This window comes from Camelus dromedarius, chromosome 32, assembly GCF_036321535.1.
Source record: "Camelus dromedarius isolate mCamDro1 chromosome 32, mCamDro1.pat, whole genome shotgun sequence".
Lineage (NCBI taxonomy): Eukaryota > Metazoa > Chordata > Mammalia > Artiodactyla > Camelidae > Camelus > Camelus dromedarius.
This window is the reverse complement of record NC_087467.1, coordinates 20,336,506-20,354,865: the sequence shown is the minus strand read 5'-3', so window position 1 is coordinate 20,354,865 and position 18,360 is coordinate 20,336,506. Positions and strand designations below refer to the sequence as shown.

At 39.3% G+C, this 18,360-nt stretch overlaps 1 protein-coding gene across 3 annotated transcripts in view; it reads left to right on the top strand.

Moving 5' to 3' along the window:
- The window catches only part of LAMA1 (laminin subunit alpha 1), a 145,531-nt gene extending 136,048 nt beyond the window's left edge, over positions 1-9,483 (top strand). For all 3 annotated transcript variants that reach the window (XM_064481602.1, XM_031439158.2, XM_031439157.2), the window contains 6 exons: positions 1,132-1,321; positions 1,861-2,019; positions 2,472-2,625; positions 3,896-4,029; positions 8,303-8,525; positions 9,133-9,483. In XM_064481602.1, coding sequence (XP_064337672.1) covers positions 1,132-1,321; positions 1,861-2,019; positions 2,472-2,625; positions 3,896-4,029; positions 8,303-8,525; positions 9,133-9,293 — 1,021 coding nt within the window. In that variant the 3' untranslated portion in view covers positions 9,294-9,483. The remainder of the gene's footprint in view (positions 1-1,131; positions 1,322-1,860; positions 2,020-2,471; positions 2,626-3,895; positions 4,030-8,302; positions 8,526-9,132) is intronic.
- The last annotated feature ends 8,877 nt before the right edge of the window (positions 9,484-18,360 follow it).

The following is an 18,360-nucleotide window of genomic DNA, read 5'->3' as shown; positions in this document are numbered from 1 at the left end:
AGGAGACTCCAACCCCACCCCACCCAGCACCCCGGCTCTGCTGCACAGTAAGACTTCTTGAAAGGGTTGCCTCACGTGGCTGTCTGCCTTTCCTTACCTTCCACTCTGTCCCCTTTCCACCCAGTCCGCCTCTCCTCCCTCCTCGCCAGCCATCTGAGACCTGCTGCGGCCAAGTCCACGGTGCCATCTCTGCAGGGCCCTCGGCAGCATCAGCCCAAACCTACTAGAGCTTTTTTTTTGTTGTTGTTCCCTTCACTCTCCAAATTCAGTCCTTCAGCAAGTCCTGCTGCTGCTTTGTCCAAAACGCTTCTTGTATTTAGTTCACCTCCTCCGCTTTCCGCCCCGACTCCGCCAGTCACCCTGGTCTGAGCCACCGCCTGGCCTCTGTGGACTCCTGCTAGCAGCCTGGCCCTGTCTGATTCGTTCTTCACATCAGAGGTCCTTTTATAGATATAAATCCAGCCATGCACACCCCTCCTTCTTAAAACCCTCCTGTGACCTCCCACCTTCCTTACAGTAAAATCCAAATACTGCCTCCCAGGCCCCTGCATCCTCAAGGATGGAGCCATGCTCCCCTGTCCCCATCTCTGTGCACCTTAGTGACACTGCCCTTCCTTCTGCGGAAGGACACCTTCCCTCCATCCTGACGTGTGGCCCCTGTGGGGATTCCTGGCTGACCACCACACTCAAGCCCTTGTTTTCACATACTCTGTACTGTCTGAAAACAAAGTGCAGGGCTTTACTGTGGAGTCTTGTGAGGCTAGGTCCTGCCTTTCATTTGGGTCTCAGAAATACCATCTTTCAGAGTTGCCTCCCTGACTATGTAACAAAACCAATGGTCCCTCCGTGACCCAACTTTAACTCTGACATGTCTCTAGTATTAGTTTCACTGGGGAAGGGCCTTCCTCTGTTTACTGCTTGACCCTCTGTTCCTAGACTAGTTCCTGGCAGATGGACGTCTGTATTACCATGAGTTGAATGAACAGACAGATAAGTGAAGGAAGGGATGAATGACCTGAGATGTTAAATATAAATGTTGAACAATTAATGGGTTCTTTCTTTGAGGTTATTTTAAAGAGTAAAAGTGAAAGCATATTCCTTTCTGCGGGCTGAGCTCTTGTTTCCCTCCAGGCTCTCGGTTCAGCTAAGAATCCGAACATTCGCCTCCAGTGGCCTGATTTACTACATGGCTCACCAGAACCAGGTGGATTACGCTGCTCTCCAGCTGCACGAGGGCCGCCTCCACTTCATGTTTGACCTTGGGAAGGGCCGGACCAAGGTCTCGCACCCTGCTCTGCTCAGTGACGGCCAGTGGCACACGGTGCGCTCTCAGGAAACTTGTGATTGCTCATTCCAAGTTTCCTTCCGCCTGTCCCTTGTGTCTGCTCCACTCCAAGGAAGTGGGATTACTCCCTTGATTCCTAGCTTGCTTTGCGTCTGGTATCTGCCTCCTTGCAGGCAGGGACCTTTTCTGCTTCCTGAAATATCCCCAGGGCCTCGCTTGCTCAGTGCCCGACACCTAGCAGGCACTCAGCAAACACTGGTAGAATGAATGAAAGGTACCAAAAACATTCTCGATCTGACTAGAAGTAAATCAAGCCCACGAGTGGTAAGAATTGGCTGAAGCTGACATTGCAGCATTTGTGTTCTTAGAACCAGGACTCGGAGCATGTTCTTCGGAGCCACTTCACCTGTGCCAGCTCCAGGCTCAGCCTCCTCTCAAACCAACTGTGAAAACCTGAGCCATCCTTTAAGATTTCACTCAGGTTATTACTGCTATAGTGAACAGATGTTGCAAACCAACATCTGTTAGTTTTCTCACATTCCTTAGAAATTATGCATGTTTCCATTTTGCTCTAGGTCAAGACAGAGTACTTTAAAAAGAAGGGCTTCATGATGGTTGACAACCAGGAGTCTGCCATGGTAACCACGGTGGGAGATGCTACCACGCTGGATGTGGAAGGAAGGCTGTACCTAGGAGGCCTTCCCTCTGAGTACAGGGCCAGGAACATTGGGAATGTAAGCAGCATTTTCTCCATGGGCCCATTTTGCCTTTATTGTGGTTTTGGAATATATTTATGTTTGTGTTTAAATTATCCTGTTTGTTTGGGCCTGGGGCTTGGCTGCAAGAGGCAAACCTTTCAAACCATGTCCCTAAATCATGTGTTGGGTTTTCTCCTTGAAGCCTGACTAGCCTTCCTGCCTGTTACTTAATGAAGATTTACATTTCCTTTTCCACAGTCACTTAACCCTATTACAATTCAGGAAACTCCAGCAAATTTTTATTTGTAGATTATAATAGAAAAACTCTTTTACTGCATTATAATAGGTTTAAGTTAGACAGTGAAGTATTGTGACAATTAGATTTTAAAACTGATAGTATTTTAATGTTTTGTTGAAGGTTAGGAAAAATTTGTGCTTTCCCATCTTGGTGTTCTCACCCTCATCTACTCTCATGTCACTTGGCTTAGGTCACCCACAGCATCCCTGCTTGCATTGGGGAGGTGACAGTAAATGGCAAACAGCTGGGCAAGGACAATGCAGAGTCCGCATTTGCAGTCAGCAGGTGCTATGCCGCAGCTCAGAAAGGAACTTTCTTTGAAGGAAGTGGATATGCAGCCCTTGGTATGTATTATCAACAAGCTGGAAAGAAATCTTGGGAATTCACCTGCACTCTGAGATGATATGGATCCAAGAACTATATGATAGGACAGGACCCACTGAACTAGTTAGTTGCAGTAAGACCACATTTCCTTAACTGTTCCAGCGTATTCTGATTTCTCAGCTTCTAGTGGAAAAGCCTGCTGACCTGTGGTATCCAGATAGCTGCCTCCCACCAGGAGTGGTGCTGCTCCTGACAGAGGGCAACGTGCAGTGCTGGTTTCATCTGTACTTTCCCCAAATTTATGCAAGGCATGCATGCTCTCACTGTCCAAGGTAATAAAGGCCTTTGCATTAAAAATCCGGAACATAAAATGTCTAAACCAGTCAGCCAAATGAAAGTCAAATTTGATGAAGAAGTTAACTTCATTTAGATTGTTGAAATATTAATCAGTTATACGTAGGGTAATTTAAATCTCTAAAATGCTTTAAACTCCTCAAGACTTAGATCTAGCCCTTGTAACATATCTTACATTCTCTCCCCTTTTTAGAAGCTTCATTTGCTGGTTAACATACTGTTTGCACTCAGAGTCATGCTATCAGAGGGAACTAATTTCTGGGCTTCTTTGCCCTGGGGCTTCCAGGGAGGCTCCAGTGGAAGGCTAGGGATGGGAGTGGGGAGGGGAAACACTAGCAGGATTCTCTCCTTCACTGTGTGCTTCCAAACTCTAGTAACACCAGCTTCTCCCATTTTTCCCTCGGCCCTAGGTGTAGTAACAACTACCTCCTATTGCTAATATCCCCTATTATGTCACTTTTTTTTTAAACACCTGAATGAAAAATTCAATTAAAACACCACTTAAAAAAAAAAAGCCCAGCGTGGACTCTAATGTACTCAGCAAAAGATGACAAAACCAGTAAGTAGCTACTGGGAAAATAAAGTGCACTGTTCCTGGGTAGACAATGAAGGGATTACATGGCTCAAATCCCTTTTGACTTTTTTACCTGTGTGGCTCTAGATGAGAGACTGTTCCTGCTTCAGCTTTGCTCAGGTTTCGCCCAGCTGACTATGTCTTCTTTAAAAGCATGGCTTCATCTTACAGATGTGCGAGCTGAGGCGCAGCGGGTGGAAGTGACTTGTTAGTCATTCCCAAAGTGGAGCCAGGTCTCTTGAACCTCATTCAGAAGCCCCAAAGCCCAAACAGCCCGCCAGCCCTTGGCCTTTCTGAGCCTGGACCTTCCTGGGCTGGGCCAGGCCCCACAACTAACTTGGGGGCTTCCTTGCTTGTTCTAGTCAAAGAAGGCTACAAAGTGCAGTCAGATCTGAACATCACGCTGGAGTTTCGCACCTCCTCAGAAAATGGTGTCCTCTTGGGAATCAGCAGCACCAAAGTGGACGCCATTGGATTAGAGCTTGTTAATGGCAAGGTAAGTGCTTAATCTCGATAGAGTCCCCAGCCTCCCCCTTGTGTCAGAGACCAAGGAGTTGAGAAACAGAAATATCTAGGTCCAAACTTCCAATTATCCACTTTCAAGGAATGGAGAAAAGGTTCAGTTAATATTTAAAAATAGATAATCCTAACAGACATTCCTCAAAAAACAAGAAAAATCTCAAACAACCTAACCTACACCTAAAAGAATTAGATAAAGAACAAAAAAGCCTAAAGTCAGCAAAAGGAAGGAAATAATAAAGATCATGGAGGAAATAAATAAAATAGAGATTAAAAAAAAAACAGAAAAAATCAATCAAACCGAGACCTGGTATTTTGAAAGAGTAAACAAAATTGACAAACCTCTGGCTCACCAAGAAGAAAAGAGAGGACACTAACAAAGTAAGAAATAAAAAGGGAGAAAAACAACCATCACCAGAGAAATAAAAAAAAAAAAAAGGCCCCGCTCACCAACCAGGGCAGGCTCTGATCATCACAACACAGACCACACCCCCAATCAAAGGGGTAACAGCCAACACACACCAAAGAAAGACATAGCAACCACCCACACTAAAGACGACCTCACAAATTATTAGAGGCACAGTCTACACAGGAATGCATCCTCTTTAATAAAAAAAAAAAAAAAAAGCCCTTCAACACCACAGTAGATAACTGATACTCCATAATCCATAGTGCTAGAGAGGTAAGTAAAATGAAACAGCAGGGTAACCTAATTAAAGTAAGAGAAGTCCCCTTAAAAGAACGATAAATGAAATACACTTTGATAGTCTTCAAAAAGGGGATGATAAAAGCACTGAAGGAAATAAGAGAGACTATGAATACAGGCAGAGAATACTATAAAAAGGGAATAGAAACTATAAAGAGGAGCCAATTAAACACAAAATTCAATGGCTGAGAAGACAGCTGAGCTAAAAGCAGTCAAAAGCACATAGACAATGCAGAGGGACAAATCTCGCTTAGAAGACAAGCTAGAATGACAGAAAAATAAGTGGAAACTAATGAAATGGACTGTGGGATAAAGCAGAGCATGCCAATATACACATAATAGGGATCCCAGAAGGAGAAGACAGGGAAAAGGACTGAAAAGGTATTTGAAGAAATCGTAAGTGAAAAATCCCAAACCTGAAAAAAAAAAAAAAATCAGATTCCCAAGTCCAGGAAGCACAGAGGGTCCCAAACACGAAGAACCCAAATAGACCTACACCAAGGCTTATTACAATTAAGATGGCCAAAGATAAAGATACAGAAATGATTCTAAAGGAGGCAAGAGAAAAACAAAGAGTTAGTTACACGGGAACCCCCATAAGGCTTTGAGCTGATTTCTCCACACAAACATTGCAGGCCAGGAGGGAGTGGCAAGATATATTCAAAGTCCTGCATGAAAAAAAGATGCAACCTAGGATACTCTACCCAGCAAGACTCTCCTTTACCACAGAAGGAGAGAGAAATGAAATAATGCCATTTGCAGCAACATGGATGGACCTGAAGATCGTCATTCTAGGTGAACTAAGCCAGAAAGAGAAACAAGAATACCATACGATATCACACATATGTGAAATCTAAAAAAGAAAAAAGAGGACACTAATGAATTCATCTACAAAACAAACAGAAAAGGAATAACTTTGGGAGTTCTGCAATTTGCAAATGTTAACCACTATATACAAAAAGAGATAAAAATCAAATTTCTGCATAGCACAGGGGAATTATATTCAGTATCTTCTAATAACCTTTAACGAAAAAGAATATGAAAACAAATGTATGTATATGCATGCCTTGGGTATGGTGGTGTACACCAGAAATTGACACAGTGTAACTGACTATACTTAAATTAAAACAAGAAAAGGAAGACAAAGAACTCATACCAGTCCTTCTCAAACTCTTCCAAAGGATTAAGGATGGGAGAATACTCCCAAACTCAGTCTATGAAGTCACTATCACCCTGATACCAAAACCAGACAAAGACACTACAAAGAAAATTACAAGCCAGTATCACTGATGAACATAGATGCAAAAATCCTCAACAAAATATTATCAAACACAATCCAACAGCACATAAAAAAGATTATACACCATGATCAAGTAGGTTTCATTCCGGGGACACAAGATTGGTTCAACATATGCGTATCAATCTACGTGATACATATACCACATCAAAAAAAGAAAGGACAGAAACCACATGATCATCTCAAAAGATGCAGAAAAAACATTTGAGAAAATTCAACACCCATTTATGATAAAAACTCTTACCAAAGTGGGTATAGTGGGAACACATCTCAACATAATAAAAGCTATCCATGACACCCACAGCCAGTGTAATACTCAGCAGTGAAAAACTGAAAGCCTTCCCACTAAAATCTGGAACAATGATCTCCCTCTTATCCCTTCTATTCAACATAGTTTAGGAAGTCCTGGCCACTGCAGTCAGGCAACAAAATGAAAGAAAAGGCATCCAAATTGCAAGAGAAAAGGTTAAATTGTCACTCTATGCAGATACGATACTATATATAGAAAACCCTAAAAGCTCCAGACAGAAACTACTAGAGCTGATAAAAGAATTCAGCAAGGTAGCAGGATACAAGATTAACATATAGAAATCAGCTGCATTTCTTTATACTAACAATGACAGCAGGCAAAGAAAATAAACAATCCCTTTTAAACTTGCATCCAAAAAATAAAATACTTAGGAATAAATCTGACCACGTAGGTGAAAGACTTATACATGGAGAACTACAAAACACTGATTAAGGAAATTAGAGATGACTTAAAGAAATGGAAAGATATCACATGTTCTTGGACTGGAAGAATTAATATTGTTAAAATGGCCATACTGCTGAAGGCAATCTACAGATTTAATGTGATCCCTATCAAATTACCCAGAACATTTCTCACAGAACTAGAACAAACAATCCTAAAATGTATATGGAATCACAAAAGACCTAGAATTGCCAAAGCAATATTGAAGAAGAACAAAGCTGGGGAAATAACCCTCCTAGACTTCACACAATACTATGAAGCTATAGTAATCAAAACAGAATGGTACTGGCACAAAAACAGACATGGATCAATGGAACAGAATAGAGAGCCCAGAAATAAATCCACAGATCTATGATCAACTCATCTTTGACAAAGGAGGCAAGAATATACCACTCATTGGCCCTGGGGCATCTCTCAGCTCCTCTCTGTACCTACCGTGTTTTGCCACCATTTTTCCTGCACTGTGGTCACCCTGTATTGTGGGACTACAATGTTTGACTTTTCCTGAGCTGCTGCCTCCTAGAAGGCAAGGAACAGGTCTCTTGATTCCCCTCAGCTTATTAGCTTGTTTCTCACATTTCCCTACTTACTCTCCACTGGGACTTTGGTCCCTAGGATATCCTAGGGTGGGGGTGGGGAGGATATAAGAAAGTCACCACCTGACCTCCTCCTGCCCTTAGTCTCTTCCCCTTTAAGTCATCTTCATGTGGAAACAAAACTGCCTCCATGTCGTACTGCTACACTGTGGCTTATAGCCAACTTTTCCCCTCACCTATACTTCGAAATCATCTTGAAACTTTTTGTATCCATTTGCACATTTTTATGTGACATGCGAAAATGTTATCAGAAGTGTAATAACTACAAAAAATTAATTTCTGATGTATATTTTACCTCTATTATTGGCTTATTATTTTTCTTTTAAAATTATTTTTAGTGGCTGCCCAAGACTTCACAGTATACATTTTTAATCTGTCACAGTCTACCTTGAAATAACATTGAGTAGCTTCACATATAGCATAAGAACCTTACAACAGTATACTTACAATTCTTCCCTCCCCACCCCATCTTTTGCTCGTCTGATTTTTTGTGTTACCATGCGCTGTAGTAGAGCATCTTTAGTTTGTTAGAAGGGAGTTAGTAAATGTTTCTTTATAGGTGCCATAGCAACTGCTAAGACTGACATCTTTGATAAACCCATCAGTTTCTGTTGTCCTGAAAATGAGGCACTGATTTGAGGATGCAACGCTAAGATTGTGCCTCAGGCTTGTTCCCAGGGAGGTGGTCTTTGTCCATTCTGAAATTTCAGGAATAGGATAGTATCAGAATCCTTTAAGCAGCTATTTTTCAAAACCATTTTTTGGTTTTCATAGTTATCCCTCCTTTTTAGCAGAATGCTGTGATTTTATCCACTCCAAGAACATTATATGAATGGACTGTGTTCCTTAAATATGGAAAAATTCACCATGATAATTTGTTTCTATCTGTTGTTTGTTTAGCTCTTGTTTCATGTTAACAACGGTGCTGGCAGGATAACAGCCACATATGAACCCAAAGCTCCAAATACCCTCTGCAATGGAAAATGGCACACTCTTAAAGCAAACAAAAGCAAACATCGCGTGGTTCTGATTATCGATGGGAATGCAGTTCGAGCTGAAAGTCCACACACCCAGTCCACCTCTGCCGACACCAACAATCCTATTTATGTCGGTGGCTATCCTGGTACGTATGATGTCTGCTCTGCTCATTCACTTTGAGGGGCATTGCCACTGGGGCAAGTCTTAGTTCAGGTGGATACAGAATAGGGATGAAAAAAATACATGGCTTGGGTGACAAATCCTTTACTATTTCAGTAAGTCTATTTCAAACACCTAGGAATTCTTGGGAAAATTATCTACACACATAACTTGATCATTTGGTAAGATGCAGAGAACATCAGATGTGATGCTGGATGACTTCACTGAGGCAGATCATCTCCAGTGATGCCCAGAGTGGGGAATCATTTAAGGGGCAGGCAGTCATTTTAGAGGGCAAACGTGTCTTATCCTCTCACATCAATTTTTGGATTCAAATTATGCATTTTAGATGTTCCAAGTAATTGATACAAATGATAATAAAATAAAGATCCCTTTTATGACTTTTTAAGTCACAACTATGCCTGAAAATATCGTGTATTAAGTTTTCTATGCATTCCCCTACCACTGAAGCTATTTATATAGAAAAATATTCTAACTTCAGTGTAGAAACCACATGAAATTATTTTTGTTCCTATTGTGCTACCCATGTAATAAAATTAAGCAAGATGTATCTTCTCTTCTTTCCTAAACAGCTGATGTAAAGCAAAACTGCCTGAGCAGCCAGACCTCCTTCCGGGGCTGTCTGAGAAAGCTCACTCTGATTAAGGGCCCACAAGTGCAATTTTATGACTTCAGCAGAGCTTTTGACCTACAGGGAGTTTTCCCTCATTCCTGTCCTGGGACTGAGTCCTGAACTTTGGGGAGACCTCAGTTGGGCAGCGTCACTTACATATTGAGGAGAATGATTTCGTGAATTAAAATCTTTCCAGTTCAGAATTCATTTCCAACTCAGGTTAAGTGTTTCCAGAGAGAAATTTTGTGTTTATGTTAACCTAAAACCATGTGTACAACAAATGCCTCTATTAAATAGTTTAAAATGTAAACTGAATTCATTGGCTCTTTTTTAAGGTTTTAAAAATGAATCTTTTAAAACATTGAATATTCTGTTACTTGACATTATTTCATGTTTTACATTTTGAGCTTTAAAAAAAAGATATCACTACAGACTATAATAGATTAGAGCAGAGCATGAAAACTTTCATTTCTTTACCAAGATTTTAGACTCTAATTTCTATAATGGACAAGCAACACTATTGGTTACATTCCAGCAGAGGGCACCACCTGTTTGCCCGTAAGCCTTTTAAACAGGCTCCAGAGAGCCTAGAGGGCGAAGGGCGCACAGGAAGGAGAGTGAACCTCCTCTAATTGTATCCTTGTTTTGTCAGGACCTAACCTAACGGAACATTTTCCAGGATTTAAAAAAAAAAAAAAAAAAGTGGCATCATACCTAGTTAGCTCTTTTTTTTCACCCCTTGGGATGAAACAGTTCTCCTTGGTCAGCTACTTTTTCTGGGAGAATACAGGTAAGTAAGTTCAAAAGAAAGAAAATTTAAAAGCCATAAATAAATATTCTCTTAATGAACTAGGCGGTTTTAAACTAAGATTTCTGAAGGCTCATTTAGTTCCCTCCAAATGTATTTTAGTTCTGCTCTGTGGCCATGTCTGGGGTCAAAACAGCTACTAATCCGTATGCTTCAGAAAAATTATTTCACTTAGCAAATGCTTAATTGAAGAGAGGTCTCTACCACTCTTAGCAATGAGCTACTTTAATAATATGGAAGGTGATAGGTTCAATTTCTATTTCTGGGAGAAATTTAATTTGGTAAACAAGGAAAGCAACTGTGGTCCTGGGCCCGGTCCCTCTTCTGTGCCTTGCTCATGTTTCTGAACCCTTCTGGCAATCTGTACCTCCTGGCTGATGTCTCTGAAATCTGTAATTCCTTCCCAATAAATAACTGCATGAAGATTTTAGAAAAAGGTAGCAGCCAATTGTGGAGGTACTGACTGTTCTCTGCCATCTGGCAATGTAAGGAATGCGGACAATTGCAGTCTTCAGGCAGCTCACTTGAGCAGCTGGATTACTAAAAGGGAATTGGCCATCTCAGTAGTGAAAATGCGTAAGAGGCCTGGCCCCCTCACTGTGCCCTGAGTGGCCTTTCTCTTCATGTCTCTATGGAAACCATCTAAGGGGTATATGATGGCTTGGACATTCTAGACCTTGGTCCACCACACTGGGTGAGGAAAAGATCCAACGGTAGAGTTGCCATGGGCTTTGTGCCCTCTGTCCCTCTCCTTCTTTTCTACTCCCCCTCCCCACTTATTAATAAAGCTTAAACAGAGTTTGGGCATTTCATGGTTATAACTACTTACAAGGCCTCTCTTAGAAGATCCCCTCAAGGGAGTACCCAGCTCTCTCCCCTTTGGCCTCTACAGAGCACAAGTAGAGCCAGCTTGGTTTAGACGTCTCCCCATGATGGTAAAGAACCTGGGCTCCAGGTCAGAGACCTGCCTCTGACTCTCACTGCAGGGCCTTATGCTGGTTCCTCAACCTCTCTCAGCAAGGTAGGATTCAGGTCTTTAGAATCAGATTGCCAGGTAAACTACAAGACAGCCAGTTAAATTTGATTTTCAGATAAACAAGGAACATGTTTTTAACTATTGTATGACATTCTGTATTTTTTATTTGCTAAATCTCACAACACTACTTTATAGGCCCCAAGGGCCTAAAGGTGGATACCCGTTCCCTCACTACCAAATAATTTAAAAAATTTTTAAATCCATATCTTAAAAGACGTGCAACATCATTCACTGAAAATCATATTTTTCCCATGGTGCTTTTATAGAAACATCAGATTTTTTAAAAAGTTATTTTTGGTGGCCCAAGCATTTACTTAGCTTGCCTATTAATCCATCACTGTTTCTTAATTGTGGTAAAATATAGATAACATAAAACTTACCATTTTAACCATTTTTAAGTGTACAGTTCTCTGGTACTAGGTACATTCACACTGTTGTGTAATCATCACCCCCTTCAGCTCCAAGACTCATTTCATCTTGAAAAACAAACTCTGTACCCATTAAACACTAATTTCTAACTCCTCTCTATCCCCAGATCCTGGCAGCCAACATTCTAATTTCTGTCTGTATGAGTTCTACTACTCTAGGCACCTCATATAAGTGGAATCTTTCAGTATTTGTCCTTCAGTGAGTGGCTTATTTCATTTAGCATAATGTCCTATGGGTTCAACATGATGTAGCATGTGACAGAGTTTTCTTCCTTTTTAAGGCTGAGTAATATTCCATTGTGTATATATACACCACATTTTGTTTATCCATTCATCCATCAATGGGCATTGCAATTGCTAAAGTGAATAATGCTGCTATGAGCATGGGTATACAAATATTTTTTTGAGTCCCTACTTTCAATATTTTGGGGTATATATCCAGAAGTAGAATTACTGGGTCATATGGTATGTCTATTTCTAATTTTCTGAGGAACCATCATAACTTTTTCTTCTATAGCATCCAGTGCTGGTTTTAAGCTTCAGTTTTCCATCTGTAAGTGGGGTTATGATACCAATCATGAAAAGGCATATATTTAGGAAATATTATTAAAACTGATTCAAAAAGAAAGAGAACACCTGGATGAGCCAGTAACACTGATCTTAGTGAAATTTAATCCTCAGTCACACTTGCCACAAAAAAGTCCAACAACTAGTTGATCTGAAGACAAGCTCTATTAAACATCAGCAACAGAAAAAGAAAACTAACCAACATATTTAACACAGCTAGTACAACCTTTATAACCTTCATGAGGCCTCATTTATACAATACATTACTGGTTTTCCTATTCTGTCTGTCTATACAACCATCTATAAAAATGATGCATCGTAATTAGGAATGATACACACATGGCTGAATAAGGAACAACCATGTAACAACACAGGCTTATGAATTAAGTGCCAAATTAGTGCCCAAACCAGAAATTGAGATGAAAATAGATAAAATGCTTTGTTAGAATTGCTGGGCTAGGAGGTATATGTATTCTCACTTCAGAACACTATAAATCAAGGGCTAAATTGTGGTACTACGAGAAAGACAGGTCTGGGAAGGTTTAAAGAGATAGGCTTTGCAGAATGCACTATTAGCAGCATTTGTGGGCTACAGCCAATTTACAAAGTGCTTTCTTATGTATGGTGGTGTTTGGGTCTGGAGAAGGGGGTGTGGGAGCATGACACATGGGTCTAAGCCATCCAGCTGAAAGAAAGGGGACTGTTGGGAATGGGCGGCAGGTAGGGAGATGGGTAGGTGGAGAGAGAACCGACTGGATAGGGATTAACAATGGAGAGCCCTAAAGTCAAGCAGGTAGTAAGGAGACCGGATATAATGCCTTCCAAAGCATCAGAGTTTTCCATTAGGAGACAGTTGTGATGAAATGGTGCATCTGAAATTAAAAACTAGCCTGAGCCAGCTGGTTGAGCAAGAGTGAGTGGTGGCTGTTACTGGGGCAGTGGTAAAGGACAACAGTTGTATAGGAATACAGAGGCTCCAGCAATGTTAGCTTTAGGCAGTAAAAATTACGAGGCTCAGCAGGGATCTTGGACAATGAGAATGGTGGTCCCATGAACAGGAGGTAAACTGATGAAAATTATGAACTTAACCTTTGACTGTATTGAGTTTGACAGGATGGTGAGAACATCTGAAGACAGGTGTCTTAGCTAGCTGGCTGGAATAAGGACTAGCTCGTGACTCTTCTCACAACTGCAAGCTTTGTTATTTATACATCAGCCTCAAAATCACTTGTTCCTCATGGCACAGTATCTCCAGTGCAGTTGCAAATGTCTAAAAGAAGGTAACAGCCTGAGTAGAAAGCATCAAATCATCTGCTTAGCTTGGCCTGCACTGAAAAGGAAAGTGAATGTGGGCACGTCTAGCATCTTGTGATAACTAATTTTTCTTAGATCTATTTTGAAGCCTTAAGATTTCTCTATCAAATTAAAATTTCACATAATTTTCAAACTTCCAAAGGTATCACATAAACTTGAAGTCTGTGTAGTTCATGTCTCTTCCATAGTATGTGCAATTACATTTTTATCTTCTGATGGCTTTGCTGGCTTCCTGAACAGCCCCAGTGCACCAACTGACTGCTCTAGTTAGGGACCCATCGTTCGTTTTTTTAAAAAAGAATTTTACTGAGGTATAGTTGATGAAACAATATTATATACATTTTAGGTGAACATTAACGATTCACAGCTTTTAGCGGTTATACTCCATTTATAGTTATTATAAAATATTGGCTATATCCCCTGTGCTGTACCATACATTCTTGTAGCTTATTTATTTTATACATAGTAGTTTGTACTTGTTACTCCCCTATTACTATCTTGCCCTTCACCTCTTTCCTCCTCTCACTGGTAGCCACTAGTTAGTTCTCTGTATCTGGTTTCGTTTTTGTTATATTCATTAGTTTGTTTTATGTTTTAGATTCCATATATGTGATATCAAACAGTACTTGTCTTTGATTTATTTCACTAAGCATTATTAATACCCTCCAATTCCACCCATGTAGTTGCTAAATGGCAAAATTTCATTCTTTTTAATGGCTGAACAGTATTCCACCGCCCTACCACACGCACACCTTCTTTATCCATTCATCTTTTGATAGACACATGTTGCTTCCCTGTCTTGGACACTGTAAATAACACCACTATGAATGCTGGGGTTCAAACAAGTGTTTTTGTTTTTTAATGGCACTTAGTTAACGCTCCGTTTTCCCTTCACATTGTATGTGTTCCTCAACGATCCTTTAATTGGTTCATAGCTCCTAGAAGGTCTCTATTGTGTTGGATTATTTCTTGGGCATTTCTCCCAGAGCTAACATAATTAAAACCTATGGGAGATTATTAGTAGGCAATTGTTGAGGTGATTATGAGTTACTCATTTTTTTCTAAAAATAACTCAGCAGTGTAGTTCTTCCTATAAATTTGAAAAGTTCTTTGCAAAGGTAATTCCTCTAAACCATCTACTAAGCACTAAACAAAAAGCAAAATAAGTCTCTTTTGTAAGATATTCCCAAAAGAAGTTCCATAGGCTTAACAATTTTCATATTATACAGTGAAATTTTCAGCTTAATATATTCTGAAATGTCAATACTATCAGGAATTTTTTCAAAAGGCGACAAAAACATGCCTTTGTTCCTTTCAAACTCTTTATGTGTCCAGCGATGGGACCCATTGCAGTTGTCTGATGCAAGGACTTGGGTGAAAATAATAATGTAAATCATTTTTTTCTAAGTAACGCAATTTGGAAATGGTATTTTCTTCTCAAGAGTATACATAGTGTGCAATAATTATAAAGTATTAGAACACAAATGCCAACTTGAATATTGAAAACCTGTTGTTTCTGTGTAGGAATTTCATAGCTATGAAAGAGTAAAGTTTATGGCAGTTTCTTTTACCCAGAGCCATTATAAACATCAAGTATTTCATCAATAATTTAATTTTTAGCATGTTTTCAAAATCCAAATGTGATTGTCTGCTATGAATAAAAACAACAGCAGAAGCTTTGATAAAAATTGAAATGCACTGAGTTATGTCCCTTTTAGGTGATCAGAAGAGAACAATCAGGGAAAGAACATCAGTCAGGGAGCAGGTGGGAGCTTGTGAGGAACAGACACACCAGAGGTTATATTTGGGGCTTTGTAACTACTAGGAAGGTAAGCAAGTTTTAGCTGTGGTTAGGATGTTAGTTTATAACTCTGACTTTAGTATTCTCCAAGATTTAAATGTAATTTGGTACTCTCAAAGTTTAATTAAATTGAACATGGCATTTAAGAAGAAATATGAGTGAGAAGGGCAAAAGAAAAAGTAAAAATGACCTGGCAGGCTGAATTCATTAATTCTGGCCGGGAAAAAGATGTTCAAACTTGGAAGACCATGGAAATCTTCCAATCTTCTAGGTGAGATCAGAAGTGAACTGAAAAGGCACTTCTTAGTAAGCTAACCTAAAAGTGAACACTTTCTTCCTTTCACTCTTATATTGAATTGAGTAAAGTTGAGGGGAAAAAGGGGGCGGAGTCCCAAACTGATAAAACTGACTAGACAAATCAATTGCTGACTTTTATAGCAATTCCCCAGTCAATTGAAAGGTATGCATGTGTGTGTTTAACTGATATAATCAACAGAAAATAGAACTTATGGTCTGAACATAAGTTAATCAATATCTTACTAAAACACAAAACATCAACAATTCTTCCAAGACTTACAATAGGGCCCAGAGTTGGCAGGATACAACATTAACATACAGAAATCGGTTGCATTTCTTTGCACTAACAATGAAGTATCAGAAAAGGAAAGTGAAGAAACAATTCCTTTTAAAATCGCATCCAAAAAAATAAAATACTTAGGAATAAATCTGACCAAGGTGGTGAAAGGCTTATATATGGAGAGCTACAAAACACTGATTGAGGAAATTAAAGTTGATTTAAAGAAATGGAAAGATATCACATGTTTTTGGACTGGAAGAATTAATATTGTTAAAATGGCCATACTGCTGAAGGCAATCTACAAATTTAATGTGATCCCTATCAAAGTACCCAGGACATTTCTCACAGAACTAGAACAAATAATCCTAAAATGTATATGGAGTCACAAAAGACCCAGAACTGCCAAAGCAATATTGAAGAAAAAGAACAAAGCTGCAGAAATAAGCCTCCCAGACTTCACACAATACTACAGAGCTACAGTAATCAAAACAGAATGGTACTGGCACAAAAACAGACATACAGATTAATGGAATAGAATAGAGAGCCCAGAAATAAACCCACAGACCTATGGCCAGTTAACTATAGACAAAGGAGGCAAGAATGTACAACGTAGAAAAGACAGTCTCTTCAGCAAGTGGTGCTGGGAAAACTGGAGAGCAACATGTAAATCAATGAAGTTAGAATGCTCCCTCACACCATACACAAAAATAAACTCAAAAAGGCTTAAAGACTTAAATATAAGACAAGACAGTATAAATCCTAGAAGAAAACATAGGCAAAACATTTTCTGACACAAATCTTGGCAATGTTCTCCTAGGGCAATCTACCCAGACAATAGAAATAAAAGCAAAAATTAACAAATGGGACCTAGCTGAACTTATAAGCTTTTGCAGAGCAAAGGAAACCATAAGCAAAACAAAACATCATCCTACAGAATGGGAGAAAATACTTGCAAATGATGCAACTGACAAAGGCTTAATTTCCGGAATACATGAACAGCTGATACAACTTAATAAGAAAAAAAAAAACCCAATCCAAAAATGGGCTAAGGATGTAAATAAGCAATTCTCCAATGAAGACATACATATGGCCAATAGGCACATGAAAAAAATGCTAAATATCATTAATTATCAGAGAAATGCAAATCAAAACTACAATGAGGTTGTCACCTCACACCAGTCAGAATGGTCATCATTTTAAAGTTCACAAACAATAAATGCTAGAGAGGGTGTGGAGAAAAGGGAACCCTCATACACTGTTGGTGGGAATGTAGTTTGGTGAAGGCATTATGAAAAGTGAAGTCTCAAAGAGAAAAAAAATACCTTATGATATCACTTATATGTGGAATCTAAAAAAAAAGGACAAATGAACTTATTTACAAAACAGACACAGACTCACAGACATAGAAAACAAACTTAAGGTTACCAGGGGGGACAGAGGGTGGAAAGGGACAAATTGGGAGTTCAAGATTTGCAGATACTAATTATTATATATAAAATAAACAATAAATTTATACTGTATAGCACTGGGAACTATATTCATTATCTTGTAGCAACTTACAGTGAAAAGAATATGAAAAATGTAGGTATATTTATCTATGACTGAAGCATTATGCTGTACACCAGAAACTGACACATACTTCAGTAAAAAATATATATATACAAAAATTAATAAATAAATAAAATAAACAAATGAGACCTAATTAAACTTATAAGCTTTTGCCCAGAAAAGGAAACATAAGCAAAACAAAAAGACAACCTATGAATGGGAGAAAATATTTGCAAATAATGAGACTGACAAAGGTTTTATTTCCAGAATATATAAACAGCTCATACAGCTTAATAACAACCACAAAAAAACCCAACCCAAAAATGGGCAGAAGACCTAAACAAGCAGTTCTCTAATGAAGACAAACAAATGGCCACTAGGCACATGAAAAAATGCTCAATATCATTAATTATCAGAGAAATGAAAATCAAAACTACAATGAGGTATCACCTCACACCAGTCAGAATGGCCATCATTGAAAACTCCACAAACAATAAATGCTAGAGAGGGTGTGGAGAAAAGGGAACTCTCCTACACAGCTAGTGGGAATGTAGTTTGGTGCAGGCATTATCAAAAACAGGATGGAGATTCTTTAAAAAAACTAAAAACAGACTTGCCATATTATCCAGCAATCCCATTCCTGGGCATATATCTGGAGGGGGGACTCTTTTTGAAAAGATACATGCACCCCAATGTTCAAAGCAGGACTATATACAATAGTCAAGACATCACTGGATAAAGAATCTGTGGTATATTTATACAATGGAACACTACTCAGCCATCAAAAGAATAAAATAATGCCATTTGCAGCAACAAGGATGGACCTGGAGATCATCATTCTAAATGAAGTAAGCCAGAAAGAGGAAAGATGCTGTATGATACCACTCACATGTGGAATCTAAAAAAAAGAAAAGAAAAGAAAACAGAGGACACTAATGAACTCATCTTCAAAAGAAACAGACTCACAAACACAGAAAACAATCTTAATGGTTACTGGGGAAAGGTGGTGGGCAGGGATAAATTTGGGAGTTTGAGATTTGCAAATGTTAACCACTATATATAAAATATAGATAAACAAATTTCTTCTGTATGGCACAGGGAACTATAT